This window comes from Miniopterus schreibersii (genome assembly GCF_964146895.1).
Source record: "Miniopterus schreibersii genome assembly, chromosome: 5".
In the NCBI taxonomy this organism is placed as follows: Eukaryota; Metazoa; Chordata; class Mammalia; order Chiroptera; family Miniopteridae; genus Miniopterus; species Miniopterus schreibersii.
In genome coordinates this window covers 2,811,453-2,825,657 of record NC_138106.1, presented here as the reverse complement: position 1 = coordinate 2,825,657, position 14,205 = coordinate 2,811,453, and the positions used below count along the sequence as shown (strand labels likewise).

Here is a 14,205-nt window from a genome sequence, read left to right as displayed (position 1 = left end):
TCCGAAGGCTCCTCTCTCCGCGCGATTTCTGCTGGAGCCGCGGTGAAGAATGACCACCCCGGGTGGCCTAGAACCATAGAAACGGAATTGCTCACAGTTCTGGACACGAGAAATCCAAAGTCACGGTGTCAGCAGGGTCGCGCCCCTCTGAAGGCGCAGGGAGGATTTGTCCCAGGCCTCTGGTCCCTGGCGTGGATGCATCACACTCGTCTCTGCCTCCGTCGTCACAGGGCGCTCTTCCTGCCTGTCCCTGTCTCACCTTCTTGTAAGGTGACGAGCCGCATTGGGTCCGGGCCCACACTGGTTGACTATGACCTCGCCTCAATGTGAGGCCCTCTGCCGCAGGCTCGCTGCCCACTTCCACAGGCTGCGGGCAGAGACCCTATTTCCAAATAAGGTCACACTCACAAGTACCAGGCGTTGGTGCTTGAACGTATTTTCAGGGGTGGAGTGGGACACAAGTCAACCCACAACACTGCCCGGGAGTGAGACCACAGGGCCCAGCAGCCATGAGCCCAGGGATCCCCACTGTGGAGCTGTGTGGGCCCCCAGACTTGAACTAAACCATCCAATGGCTGTGTTTTCCAGGGTGTTCAGACCTCCATCTCTTGGATATGTTGACCCCAACGGAAAGAAAGCGGCAGGGATACATCCACGAGCTCATTGTCACCGAGGAGAATTATGTGAATGACCTGCAGCTGGTCACCGAGGTAACAGCAGCTGTGGGTGCGGGGGTGGGGGCGCTGGCAGGGGGCGGGGATAGGAGGGGGCCTCTGCCCAGGAGGCCTGGGCCCTGATTCCCAGCTGGAGATGATTTCGGGTATTTGGGGAGCATGTGAACGGTCAGCCACGCAGGAGCGTCTTACCCAAGAGAAAGCAGTTCAGTCTCACCCATGGCCAACTCCGAGTCCCACCCACAGAGGGGCTGAGATCACTCACCCCAAGGGGCAGGAGTCCGGGTGGAGCTGAGTGGGCAGAGATACGGTGAGCTGGGAGTCTAGGCTCAGCCACCAACTAGTCGGTGCACAGGGCAAGCCACCTGCCACTGGTTCTCAGGGCGGCATCTGGAAACGGCAGCCATCTGGCTGCTATCTCAAGTCATTCCTCGTGCTGTGTCTCGCCCCTGAGAAAAAAAAAAATCTGTGTCCTCCCAGGTCCCTGTGCACCCCTGTCCCAGGTGAATCCTTGTTTTTCTCTCCTCCTGGGTGACCCTTGAAGGGCTGGCCTTGGCCACCTGTCCTGCGGATGGGAGATGCAGAGGAGGGAGCCCTTTGCCCACACACCTGGGAAGGTGCCACGTTAGGACACAGGGTTTGCAGAGCTGGTCATCAGGGTGACTCTCCAACTGAAAAGTCCCGTGATAGTTTAGAAACCCCTCCCCCACACCCCCTTCCCCCTAACAGCTGTGAAGTCATCTCCTCTGATAGTCTGAACACCCAGGGGAGACGGCTTGGCCCCATAGGGCCGAATGAGAACAGGACGCAGGACGGGTTGCTGGCCCACAAGGCCACCGTGAACACGTAGAAAGCATTGGTGCAAGTGAAAAAATGGTGCCCCTTCCTAAGGAGACTTGGCTGTCACTAAACATATAGTCTAGGACCTGTGTGTCACCCCCTTAGCTATGGCCCCTTTGAGCAGAGGCCTGGCATAGGGCAGGTTCAACATTGGCTTAAAGACTCATGAGCAGCAGGGCTCCCGGCGTCCTCTGGCCGAGTTTCCTTGAAGACAGGCTGTCCCCGTGACTCGTTTGTAGGCAGAGGCTCACCGCCAGGGCTCCGACGAGGTCTGTGATTCAGTGCAAGTCACCCAACCATGCAGTGTGGGCCGGCCCACTTACGTCCCGAGCTCAGGAGGCCAGCCGCACCCTCCGCGTGCTGGCCCTGTCCCAGGCCAGGCCGAGGCCCCAGCAATGCACCGCCGCGGCTTCTGGTTGGAGGCCTGGCTGCACTTACAGCCGCGAGCACCTTTAAGCCCCCGCTGTGCCCTGTGCCCGCGCCCTAAGACGGTGGGAGGCTTTGTACAGGCCTCTGGCTGTGTCCTGGGGGGGTGAAGGCCGGGCCTCCACACTTCAGTGCCCCCCCCTTGCAAAACAACGCAGACCTGATGGGGACCCCCGCCCCGCATCTGCTTCCGAAGGCGCAGGAGGGCGGGCGCTCGGCCGGGGCGCAGGCCCAGCGCCCTTCCCGCTCTGAGCCGCCGCGTCTTGCTAACGGTCCGCTTTCTGCACCTGTAGATCTTTCAGAAACCGCTGCTGGAGTCTGAGCTGCTGACAGAGAAAGAGGGCGCTATGATTTTTGTTAACTGGAAGGAGCTGATTATGTGTAATATCAAGCTGCTGAAGTAAGCCTCTCCCCTAACCCGCCTGCTCCGCCCCGCGCCACACCGCACCCCGCGGCCGGCCGTGCGTCCCCGCCACGCGAGTCCCCGCCACGCATGAGCCCCTGTCTCCGTCTGCTCTTCTCCACTCACAAGCACCGTCGCTCTTGTTGGCTGTGATGCTTCCCAAACGCCCGGTTTCTCACCGCCTCCCTGTTCTGCTCCTACCGTGGTTCTAGAATTTCCGGAGCTGGGCCACCCTCTCTGATGGCTGGCTGGCTCCACCCGCTCACCCGGTTCCCAAGGGCCAGTATTGGTCTCCTGACACATTCTTGGCCCCGCAGGTGGAAAACGGTGACACTGGCCACTGGCCGCCTTAGCAGTCCTCAGGGTAACTGTCCCAGACGCTGGCCTGAGCGCTGACGACACTCTGTTCCCAGTCTGGCTCTCAGAGGCGGCGGCAGGGCCAGGGACGGGAGACCTGTGGTTGGAGCCGACTCACTGTCCTTCCTCTTTGAGCCTCAGTTTCTCCACCTGTAGGAGAAGATTGGGTTACAACATCACAAAGGGCCCTGCCAGGCCATCAGGTGACTGCACCTGCTGGGACACAGGGAGCCCAGGCGGTGCGGCCAGCCGGGAGGAAGGGCCTCGCTGTCCCCCAGCCCAAGAGAAGCGCGGCCCGGGGAACTCGGTCCTTCTTGGATCTCTACGGCCCCCTCGTCAAAGCAGCTTCTCCTAAATGTGACCCCTACTCCCTTGAGGGTGCGTTTGGGAGGGACAGGGAGGGAGGGGCTCGGAGAGCTGGGTGCGGGCAAAATGCACACGTCCGCTCTCGGCTCCAGGGCAGCGGTGGCCGACCGGCGGCCGCAGGGACGTTTCAAACGTGCGGACCCGATCTTTAGCCAGGGCCCTGACCTCTTTCCTCTTAGGCTGTCAAACAAAACAGATGGCAACAGTCAACCCAACAATAGCCATTGATGTGGACGAATCAAAATTATACCTTTTTGGGGGGTCAGATTGGCAAAAAATACATTTTTGTGTGTGTGCCGCAGAGTTTGTGCCGTGAGAGCAAAGAGGCTGAAAGCCGCTGCGCTAGAAGACGCATGATCCAGGAGGGGCCCGGGCGCTTCAGAGGGAGCCTGTTCATACCCCCTGGAGGGAGGCTCGTGGGCTCTGAGCGGGGTCGGGACGGGACTCGGCGCACAGACCCCCGCTGCCCGCCAGCTGTGTGCCTGAGCAAGTCACTGCCGTTCCCCGGCCTCGGTGTCGTCTTCTGTAACCAGGGACAAACGTGATACGTACCATTAGGGTTCTTATTAGGGTGCCGGGTCCACAGCAAGTGCTGGGCTTGGGCCCGGGGGACCCTGGTGGCAGGGGCTGAGCACCCACCCTCGCCTTGGAGAGAGTTGCCTCTGCACCTGGGGGCCGGGGGGTGAGGTGGCCCCTGAGCCTGTGAGCACTGAACCTAAAGTGCTGGGGCCAAGTTGTTTAAAATAGACACAGGTTTTCTTTGGAAAATATACCTACAGGTTCAAGAGCTTTTTGCTTGGGCAGCTGGGGCTGGGGGAGGCGGCAGATGTGTCCCGGTGGGGTCGGCCTGAGGAGGGCAATGCAGCCGGAGCCTGCGGTCTTCCCTCCTGCCCGCTCCTGTCAGGGCCGGGCCTGCAGAGGGAATCGGAAACTTGGTGACAGCTGGGGACACGAGTCACCCAGACTGCGAGCTTGTGTCCCAGCTGCCCTGTGGGGGACGCCCAGGGTCCCACCAGAGGTCCAACCCGACCAGTCCCGGTGGAAGGAACGGAGAACCAGGAGGCAGGCATCCAAGTTTTTGTTCTTCACTGAGCAGAGCAGGGCGGAAAGATCTAGAACCTTTTTATGTTGCGCCCCAGGTGCGGCCCCTTGGGGCAGCTGTCAGAAGTGAGGCACGAGAGAGGCAGGGCCCCCAGACCCAGGTGCGGGGACTATTTATCCGGGTCCTTTCCTGTCTCCTCTCGTGAGAAAAAGAAAAGAAATGAAAGAGCTTCTCAAAAACAGTGTTTTTCTTAAATATAAAGTGTTCGGCTTCCCTTCTTTTTAATTTAAGAAGTGTAGACGCAATTTTATTTTAAGCAGAAAAAAGTAAAAATAGAAGCACATCTTGGGGGGCAAAGACGGGATGGGGGAAGGGAGACTCAGGGCTCCGGTCGGCAGTGGGGAGGGGAGGAGGGGCCAGGAGAGCAGGGCCGCATGGAGATGGGGCGAGCTGCTCCCGGGGGGACAGGGCAGGGCCCAGAGCGGCTGTGCCGGGGTCCGGGGCTCCGTGCCCACTGTCCACGAGCAGGGCTCATGAACGTCAGCCTCTGGGGGCTCATCACCTGGGTTCAAGGGCTGCCTCTGTCACCTGTTAGCTGTGGGACTTTGGTCACGTCATTCCATTGCTGCGTGCCTCAGTTTCCCCAACAGTTAGGGATAGTATGTAATGTATGTAAAAATGTATAGACACATGGGACATGCTGCTCAAGGCCAGCTCTCCCGACGGGGCGCTTGGCCTGCAGGCTGGAGCGCTGGGAGCCTTGCGCCCTCGGCCCCCCCGAGCACCCTCGGCCCCCCCGAGCACCCTCGGCCCCCCCGAGTGCCCTCGGCCCCCCGGAGCACCCTCGGACCCCCCGAGCGCCCTCTGGCCTGCTCTCCGGCTGGCTGATTCCCACGGCAGTTCAGGGCCTCGGGTCCGGAGGCCTTTGGATGAGATCAAGAATCAGCTCAGCAGAGGGACGGCTGCGCTGCAGCAACTGAGCCTGGTGACCCTGGGCCTGGTGACACCTGTGTCCAAGCCCATTCAGGCCCGGTCCTCCCAGTCTCACCTGTGCAGCAGGGCACCCCAGGAGCCCCCCAGGGAACCTCGCGGGCGCCTGGTCCCAGGAGGGCCCTGCTAGGTCTGCCTCCTCCCGGGCGGCCTGAGTCTGACGGTCTCCCTGTCACCTTCCTTTTCTCCTGTCTCCCCATCATTTAAAAAGGAGGCGAGTGGAAGTACTTGCAGAGAGAACATATTGCTCCTCAGAGGAAGGCAACGGAATGAGGGGATTTCTTCCTGTTTCCGCCATAGCAAGTCTGTAACATGGTTACTCAGAGCCCCCAAATCGGTGGCATTGCCCACCGGCTCCCGCCACAGGCAGTGGCCGCCGGCCATCCTGAGGGCACCAAGCTGCCACTCCTCAGCCCGGGCAGCCAGCGCTGACCTCTCCCCACAAGGGCACCTGCTAATTGTTCAGACCCTGACACTCATTGTCCCTAAAGTTTCTCTCCTTGGCTTGCTTGCCTAGTCCAAGGATTTTTTTTTCTTTAAAAATGTAGGAGAAAGAAAATAAAGGCATCTGAAGTTTTTTAAGACTAATACTAATATTGCAGAACCTCCTTGGAATTGTATAGTCCTACCCATGGCCATGAAGGCAGTCAAAGGAATTCACAGTGATATCTTCTCACCCTTAGGTTAAAATCATATAGCATAACATTCTGATCTGTCCATCAATCTATCCACTCACCCACTCACCCATCTATCCACCAATCAGTCCACCCACCCACCCACCTATCCACCCATCCACCCACCTATCCACCCATCCACCCACCCATCCACCCACCCACCTACCCACCCACCCATCTACCCACCCATCCACCCCCCCACCCATCCACCCACCCATCTACCCCCCCCACCCACCCATCCACCCCCACCCACCCACTCACCCCCCCCATGGTCAGTAGGGCAGGCGGGACACACTCATGGCCTCATCTGTGGCCCTGCCCTCCCAGTGCACTGCTGTCCTTGCCGAGTAGAAGCTCAGTGTCCTTTTCTAGATTCCAGTGTTGGGGGTCACCTATTAGAGCTGGAAGAAGGGTGGGATGCGCGGCCCTGGCTACCATGGCCCTGAACACTCAGACTGCAGCTGGACCCCAGAACAGACACCTCCCAAGCCCCCCCCCCCCCCCCCGTCCCTTCTTGGCTTCCAGGACATAAACCGTCTGGGTCCATTGGTCTGTTCTCATTCACAGGCTTATGTCTTCAGAACCCCTCTTCATCAAAGGAACTTCAAATTAGCCACCGGGATGGAGCAGGGACTGGGGCAGATGGTTCAGACCATCCTTCCTACTTGGCTTTGGGGAACAAATAGGATTATTTTCCTGTGGTAACTGATTTACCATCTTAGTTATGTTTTGTTGAGTCTGAAAATGAGCCTGCATGTCCCTGGAGCAGGATTGGCCCAGAAACAGGCTCAGCGCCGGGGCCACACCAGCTGGGTCCTTCATCACAGATAACCTGTAAAGTGACACATTGACACAGGGACCCTGTCTGAGTAACCGAAGAAATGATCCCGTATTAGTCCATAAGAAAAATTGATTTATGCCCAAGAGCCGGCAAACAGCCATCATGCCAAAGAGAAATGCTCGGTGACACCCCCTATAGTGCTAGACTCGTGTCTCTTTCTGCCCCTGCTTCCCATATAGGCCCTTTAGTGGCCTTCGGGCTTTTTCTGTCCGGCTGGAAGTGTGCAGTGTCCCCAGCAGCCAGCGTGATGGCGGGGCCTCACCTGTCGTGTCTCCGCACAGAGCCCTGCGAGTTCGCAAGAAGATGTCCGGGGAGAAGATGCCTGTGAAGATGATCGGGGACATCCTGACGGCCCAGCTGCCCCACATGCAGCCCTACATCCGCTTCTGCAGCTGCCAGCTCAACGGGGCGGCCCTCATCCAGCAGAAGACGGACGAGGCCCCCGACTTCAAGGACTTCGTCAAAGTAAGGAGCCCGGGCTGGGCGGGACCCCGCCCCCGGGTGGCTGTGCTCGGGCACTGGGTGTGTCGGGGGCAAATTCAAATGTCTATGTGCACATTTCTGCTAAAGACTGACAGGGACCGGCAGGGACTGAGGTCTTGGCTATACCACAGGGGCGGCACTGGCGGGCAGGTGTGGCTGTGACCACAGGGGCGGTGGGGGGCGGGGAGGCTTGCCAGGCGCTGGTGGTGGTGTCTGCACTCAGGTCTGAATTGTCCATCTGGTTTGTCAGGCTCAGGAGGGCTGGTGGGTCTCGGGTTTCCTATTCTGACCAACCTGAGTGCCCTCCAGTGTCCGCTGGGCTCTGCCCTTCACCCGCACAGGGAGTGGCCGGTAGTCCCAATGGGCCCTTTGTTCTTTGCCCATTGGTTCTTCTCGATGGGCTCAAACTCCAGGCAGCCTGTGGGGGTGAGTGTGATGCGCCAGGACCTCTGCCTCGGGGGATAACAGGGGTCTAGAGACCCAGGTGTCTGCGAGGGGACATTGGGATGGCGCTGCTGGAGGCCCCAGGCCCTGGGTCTGCTGCCCTGGGACTTGGCCTTGGCCCGGGTGGGTCCCTGCCTGGCCCCACAGCCTCTCTCAGAGGAAAAAAATAAGAGAATGAAATAACTTCTGTTAAGTAGGTTCGTTTTGATGAACAGATAGCAAAATAGTAATGGCGATGGCAGGCTTGCCTTTGCACCCGGTGCACCTGGGGGCAGGCCGTTCCCCTGCTCAGCGCTGGCGCTGGGAGATTCCTCCCGCTGTCACTTCTTGGCCACAGCATCATGTACATTTGCTCTTCCCCCCCACCCCCCGGCATTTCTCAGCGTTAAATGCTGCCATTTGCTAGCCAGTAAGTCGGGCATTCTAGTCATTCCAAGAGGAGAAATGTTGCTAAGAGGTTGGGGGGGGGGAGCAGACTGGAGAGCAGATGCCAGGCTGCTGGGTGCCACGGGCCACCTGGGGTTTCAGCCAAGGGCACGTCCTCAGGCACAGGCTGGACGAGTGCATCACTGGATGCCCTTGGACTTCAGGGAAATGCTGACTCCAGCCCAGGGAGGGGGCTTGCTGCCCCTTCTCGCTCCCCCCGCCCCCATCACTCTCCCCATCTCACCCCTGTGGGATTTCGACAAGCCTTTGCTGACCGCGGGTGTCCCGGCGTAATGACGTCCTCGGCTGGAGCAGGTTCAGATGCCGGCGGTTCCTGGGGCCGGGGGCCCAGGTCACGGCATAAAACCAGAAACTTCGAGCGCTGTCACCATGCAACCCCAGGGACTCGTAGATAGGATCACCTTCTGGGGATAGAGGGACTCTTGTCCTCCAGACAGAACTGGCAAAAGTGGTGGAAGAAAGAGTTGAGGAGTCCTGGGTGGAGACGACCCACCGGCCTGAAACCCATCTTGACCCCTCTGTCTGAGCTCCACTGTCCCCGACTGCCTGGGACTCCCAGGGCATGTACAGGTCCCACCCAAAACAGTCCATGACCTCCAGCCCCCCTGCCCCGCATCCAGGGACTTAGGGGAATTCATTCTGACCCTATAGTCTGTGACCCTCCTTGTTCCTGGGGGTGTTAGGAAGTTTTTGCAGATATCCAGGAGAAATAGTCTCCAATCTCATCTCTGAGTGAGGAACTGTGAGTCTCGAGGAAGGAATCTGGAGAGCAGGGGCTCACCTGGCGGCTGAGTCACACCTGCAGGACTCTGGTCCTCCCCCTGGGCAGGGCCTTGTCCTGGACCAGGATAACCGGTCAGGCCCTCCCCACTCCAGGCTCCCCAGGGGTGGTCCAGAGAAATGAGACACCTCGGGGGTGGGACATCCAATAGCATCAGTCCCCGACTGGGTTTGCAGATTTCTTTTCTTTTTTTAAAAATGTTTTTATTGATTTCAGAGAGAGGAAGGGGAGAGAGAGAGAGAAACATCAATGATGAGAGAGTCATTGATCAGCTGCCTCCTACACGCCCCCCACTGGGGATCGAGCCTAGAACCCGAGCATGTGCCCTGACCAGGAATCAAACCTCGATTTCTTGGTTCATGAGTCAATACTTAACCACTGAGCCACACCGGCTGGGTCCGATTTCTTAAGGGCATTAAAGAAATCTCTTGTTGCAGAGGTTGGCAATGGACCCTCGCTGCAAAGGGATGCCGCTCTCGAGTTTCATACTGAAGCCCATGCAGCGGGTGACCAGATACCCTCTGATCATCAAAAATGTGAGTACAGCCTGTGTTTCAAGTGCGGGTGTGCGTTCTCGGCATCCAGGGCGCCAGGGCCCTGGGCATGTCCCCAGCCAGCACACCGCCATCTGTTGGGTGGAGGTCATATACCAACAGGGTGTGGAGGCATCTGCGTGGTGACTCGGAAGGAGGAGCTGTTTGTCGTGAAAGAGCTAATAATACGTGGAAAGAGCTAATAATTCATGGAAAGAGCTAATAACGCGCGACCTTTAGCTGCGCCACCAAGTGGCTTCTACCTTGTAAGCTGGAAAGTGAGAGCCCAGACCTTGATTCTCTCCCTGGTACAGGCACGGCGACTTTAAGCCTTGACTTTTCTGAGAAGAACATAGAAATCGAATCCCTGCCACCTTCGGGAAGCCGCTGTGAGATACGATAGTTGCTAGCTGATGGTGGTGGTCCTCCTGCCACTTCAAGAAGCCAACACCAAGAGGAAAACAATCAGGGCTTCAGAGTCCCCATCTTACACGTCCCCTGAGCTGGGATTGTGTGACCACAGGGGACAGCTTCCCAAGAGGTTTCAGAGCTGGTCCCTCGGGGGGGAATTTGAGGCCCAGATCTGGACCTGGTGTGCTCACTGCTGCCCTGTGGTGATGCCTTTGGGTCTCTCGGTGGCAGAGTCTGGAAATATATGTATGCATAAATATTCAAACACACATTTACATATGCACAAGTGTATACACATTTATTTGGAGATCAACCTGGGTGTGTAATTATGCATATTAAAACCCCAACTTCGCACCAATGCCTCCTGTTCTGACATCGCAGTAGTGATTCTAGGCCCCCTCCTTCCGTAGATTCACAACCTCCTTCTCTGCGAGAGGCCTGGTGCTCATTCCCTCCATATGTTTGATAATTTGCTCAGTCCCCTTATACGTGACAAATCTCCCTCCCCTGCAAGTGGTCTCCTTGTTCTTAGGGTCTTTCCCCATAAGGATTGCCTTTAGTGCCCTCCAGGTCCTTGGAGAGCCTGGTGGTAATGCTCTCATTTATTGAGCACCTGCTAAAGCCCAGGTACTTGGCAAAGTGCTTCACTTGTATAAATCATTGACTCCTCTAAACAGCTTTATCAGGAGTGCTAGCAGTGTCCCCATATTTCAAGAGGAAACTGAGGCTCGGAGCACGTGTGTGACTGGCCCATGTCACGCTTGCTGGGGCAGAGCAGGGACTCCCACCAGGAGGTCCAGCTGCAGAGCCGTCATCACAGGCGCTGGTTGGGTGGTCCATCCAGGAAAACAGCCATCTGCACCCAGGCCCCGAGGTGCACAGACACCTGCTGCTGTGCTGGGACCCAGGACAGAGGTGCTCTCCTGGGAGAAATCCATGCGGGTGCATGACTGCCCTGCTTCAGCCACTGCCCTGTCACACCCCAAGTGTAAGTAATGTGGCACCCCTGTCCTGCAAGGGAGCCCTGACACAAAGGAGTGGCCTCGAGCTCCATGTCCTCGCAGAGGTGCGTGCTCACTGCCGCAGTGACTTGTGTCCACCATTAGGAGAGGTCTGAGCCGTGAGCACCTCCGCTGGCCAGGCCTCCGGGACAGCGAACCTCGGGCCCACCCTAAGGTTGTGCCTTCTGGTCTCCCCGTAGATCCTGGAAAACACTCCCGAGAACCACCCCGACCACAGCCACCTGAGGCTTGCCCTGGAGAAGGCGGAGGAGCTGTGCTCCCAGGTGAATGAGGGGGTTCGGGAGAAGGAGAACTCCGACCGGCTGGAGTGGATCCAAGCCCACGTGCAGTGTGAAGGCCTGTCTGAGGTTAGCCGCCGGGGGTGGGGGTGAGGGTGGGGGTGGGCCCGGACCCTTGAGCCCGGCCTGCTGAGCCTCTGCAGCCAGCCCTAGGGGGACAGAGCATGGACCGCCCCCTCTCCAGCCCACAGCTTGCTAGTTTCTCTCTGGCTGCTTCTAATCTGCTATTTAACCCATCCACTGAGTTTTTAGATTCTAGTTATTTTCTTTTCTGTTTCCAGCAGTTCTACTTATTTTCTCTAATCTGCTGGTTTCTTTCCAGTGTCGTATTCTTTGCACAAGTGGCCATGCTTCTCACTTACTTCCTAACACATTTTAAACATAATCCTGTATGTTTCAAGCCTGATAATTTCCGTATCTAACGTTCGGATCTCACTCTCGTCTGCTGTTTCTGCCAGCCCTCGCCACACGGGCGGTTTCTCTGCATGCGCTGTGACTTTTTATTGTGAGCTCAATGTTCTTGGGAACTTCATCGGTGGGATCTTTGTGGTCTGACGTTGCGTTCCTTCCACGACGGTTGCCACCAGGATCACCCTAAATTAAGTATAGAGGGGTTTGAGGGATCACACTAGTTGTGTGAGTTGTGCTTCAAACTTGTGTTGTGAGAGCTGCCTTGTGGTTACACATTCTCAGGGGCATTTTTTCCCTCCCACTTACACCGAGGTCCAGTTTTCTTGCTCATCCTGTGCTTGAGTTTGTCGCTCTTCCTCTGGGGTTCAGCTTTTCGCGATCTCCTGTTGGATCCTTCACTCACGAGCCCTAGATACGGCTTCTGTCTTTTGCACCCCATGTAGCCACTGAAGTGGAAGCTCAAGGTCACAGATTCAAGAGGGACTCTCATGGCCAAAGCCAGCTCAGGGCTTATCATCCAAGGTTTGCGTTTTTATTCTGTTTTTGGCAGCTGAAAATTTCTTTTTTTTAATCCTCACCTGAGGATATTTTTTTCCATTGATTTTTAGAGTAGGAGGGAAGGGGTGGGGGGGAGAGAACCATCCACGTGAAAGAGACACATCGTTGTTGTCACAGCTCCCGCTTTGCCTGCAGGGTGTTCATGGGCACGTTGACTTGTTTCCTGACCCTGCTCTGGACACTTACCAGTGATTAAGTTTCAGTTAAATGCTGTTCTTGACATTCTTGTCCGTTCCTGATTCGTGTGTGTTCAGTGTTGGCCTGGCCCACTGGAGGCCTTAACCTTAGAAGGTGAGTGAATGTCACCACCCTTTTGTGACCCAAGTTGCCTTTTCTTGGTTTTTGTCCCCAAGTGGCTTGACCTCTCTTCTGGCAAGAAAAAGGGCTAGAATGACTTCCAGGCACCCATTCTCATACGAAGGGTGAGAGTATCCTTTGAAGGCTCCAGCTGAGGTGCCCCCTTTAGCCTTTTGGATACCTCAGAGCCTTGGTGGGAGGTTGGAGGCCTCCTTCCTTCTTGTACCTGAGAGCGAGGTAGAGTGGCCACTCTCCCCTGGTGCCCATCAGGCTCTGGTCACAGAGGCACCACTGATTCTTCCTCCCACAGTGAAGTCAGCCTCTCGGGGGATGCATGTCATGAACCTCGTCACCTCCCCACAGATACTCTCCTCAGGGAGCTCTGTAAGGTTCATACTTCTGGAGAGTGCCTCAGCCTTGAAGGTCGCTGGGTGGACCATCTCCCCGGAGCCCGAATGTGGGCACGTGGGGACTATGACCCCTGCCTGGATCATATCACTGCCTGGGCACAGCTGTGGCCTTCCCCCCTCTCAGGCTCCCCCTTGCTGTCAAAAAAGGGGGCCTTAGTGAGGTTATTTCTGCCTCAGTCTTCCTCAGCCCTTCAGAACCTGCTCATATGCGTAGTGTCTAGGGGGGATGATAGAGCCCAAGATCATAGAGCCAGTGGCTGGGGTGTGTGTGCCAAAACACAAGATCATAGAGCCAGTGGGGGGAATGACAGAGCATAAGATCATAGAGCCAGTGTGTGTGTGTGGGGTGACAGATCACAGAGCCAGTTTGGGGGGGATGATAGAGCACAAAATGGAGCCCGGTGGGATGACAGAGCTGCATTTCAGCACTCAGGGCCATCTCTAAGGTTTGGGAAGTGGCAGGAAGAGTATTATCCTCTTCATGTTTCAGGACCAGAGTTGGGTGGGGTTGATTTGCACCAACAAGTGCCTATTCTGCTTGGCTCTGAGGTGTCACTCAGCACCACTGAGTTTCGTACTGCTCAAGTTCTTCCAACGAGTACTTAAAATTTTTTTAAATTAAATTTATTGGGGTGACATTGGTTAGTAAGATTATATAGAATTCAGGTGTACATTTTTATGATACATCATCTGTCCACTGCATTGTGTGCCCACTGCCCAAAGTCACATCTTCGTCCATCACCATGTATTTGACCCCCTTTACCCTTTACTAGCCCCCAACCCTCTTCCCCTGGTGACCACCATCCTGCTGTCTGTGAGTTTTTGCCTTGTTCATTTGTTGCTTTCAGTTTTACATCCCACATGAATGAAATCATATGGATCTTAACCTTTTCTGACTTATTTTGCTCAGCACGATACTCTCAAGGTCCTTGCTCTGAGCCTCAGCTACAGATGCGCTGAGGCCCGGCCCCAGATTCTGATGGAGCTCACACTTTCAGATGCAGAAACCCCAACATCGAAACATCACCTAACTCCATCCTATCTTTTTGGCTTTGTTTTCCTTTCTCAGCAACTTGTCTTCAATTCAGTGACCAACTGCTTGGGGCCACGCAAGTTTCTGCACAGCGGGAAACTGTACAAGGCCAAGAGCAACAAGGAGCTGTATGGCTTCCTCTTCAATGACTTCCTCCTGCTCACCCAGATCATAAAGCCCCTGGGCTCTTCTGGAACTGATAAGGTCTTCAGCCCCAAGTCCAACCTGCAGTACAAAATGTACAAAACAGTAAGTTGGGTTCTAGATTGCACTGGCAGGGTTGGTGTCAGGGGAGGATGTCTCCAAGAGGAGTCAGAGTATTGTCAGGATTGGGGCGATGGTGTGGAGGGGAAGGCGAGGGTGACCCGGGTTCAGGGTGACTGATGGTCACTTCTAGTACAGACACACCTCCTTTTCTTGAGCTTTATGTTGTTGAGCTTCACAGAAATTGTGTTTTTGACAAGTTGAAGGCAAGAACCTCCAC

General features: G+C 56.4%; 1 protein-coding gene across 1 annotated transcript in view; it reads left to right on the top strand.

Annotated features, from left to right (window-relative positions):
* ITSN1 (intersectin 1) overlaps positions 1–14,205 on the top strand; it is a 163,900-nt gene that overhangs the window by 140,388 nt on the left and 9,307 nt on the right. Inside the window, exons 29-34 of the mRNA XM_081139006.1 lie at positions 589–710; positions 2,234–2,340; positions 6,895–7,078; positions 9,206–9,304; positions 10,914–11,081; positions 13,758–13,970. Of these exons, the coding sequence (XP_080995132.1) occupies positions 589–710; positions 2,234–2,340; positions 6,895–7,078; positions 9,206–9,304; positions 10,914–11,081; positions 13,758–13,970 (893 nt within the window). The remainder of the gene's footprint in view (positions 1–588; positions 711–2,233; positions 2,341–6,894; positions 7,079–9,205; positions 9,305–10,913; positions 11,082–13,757; positions 13,971–14,205) is intronic.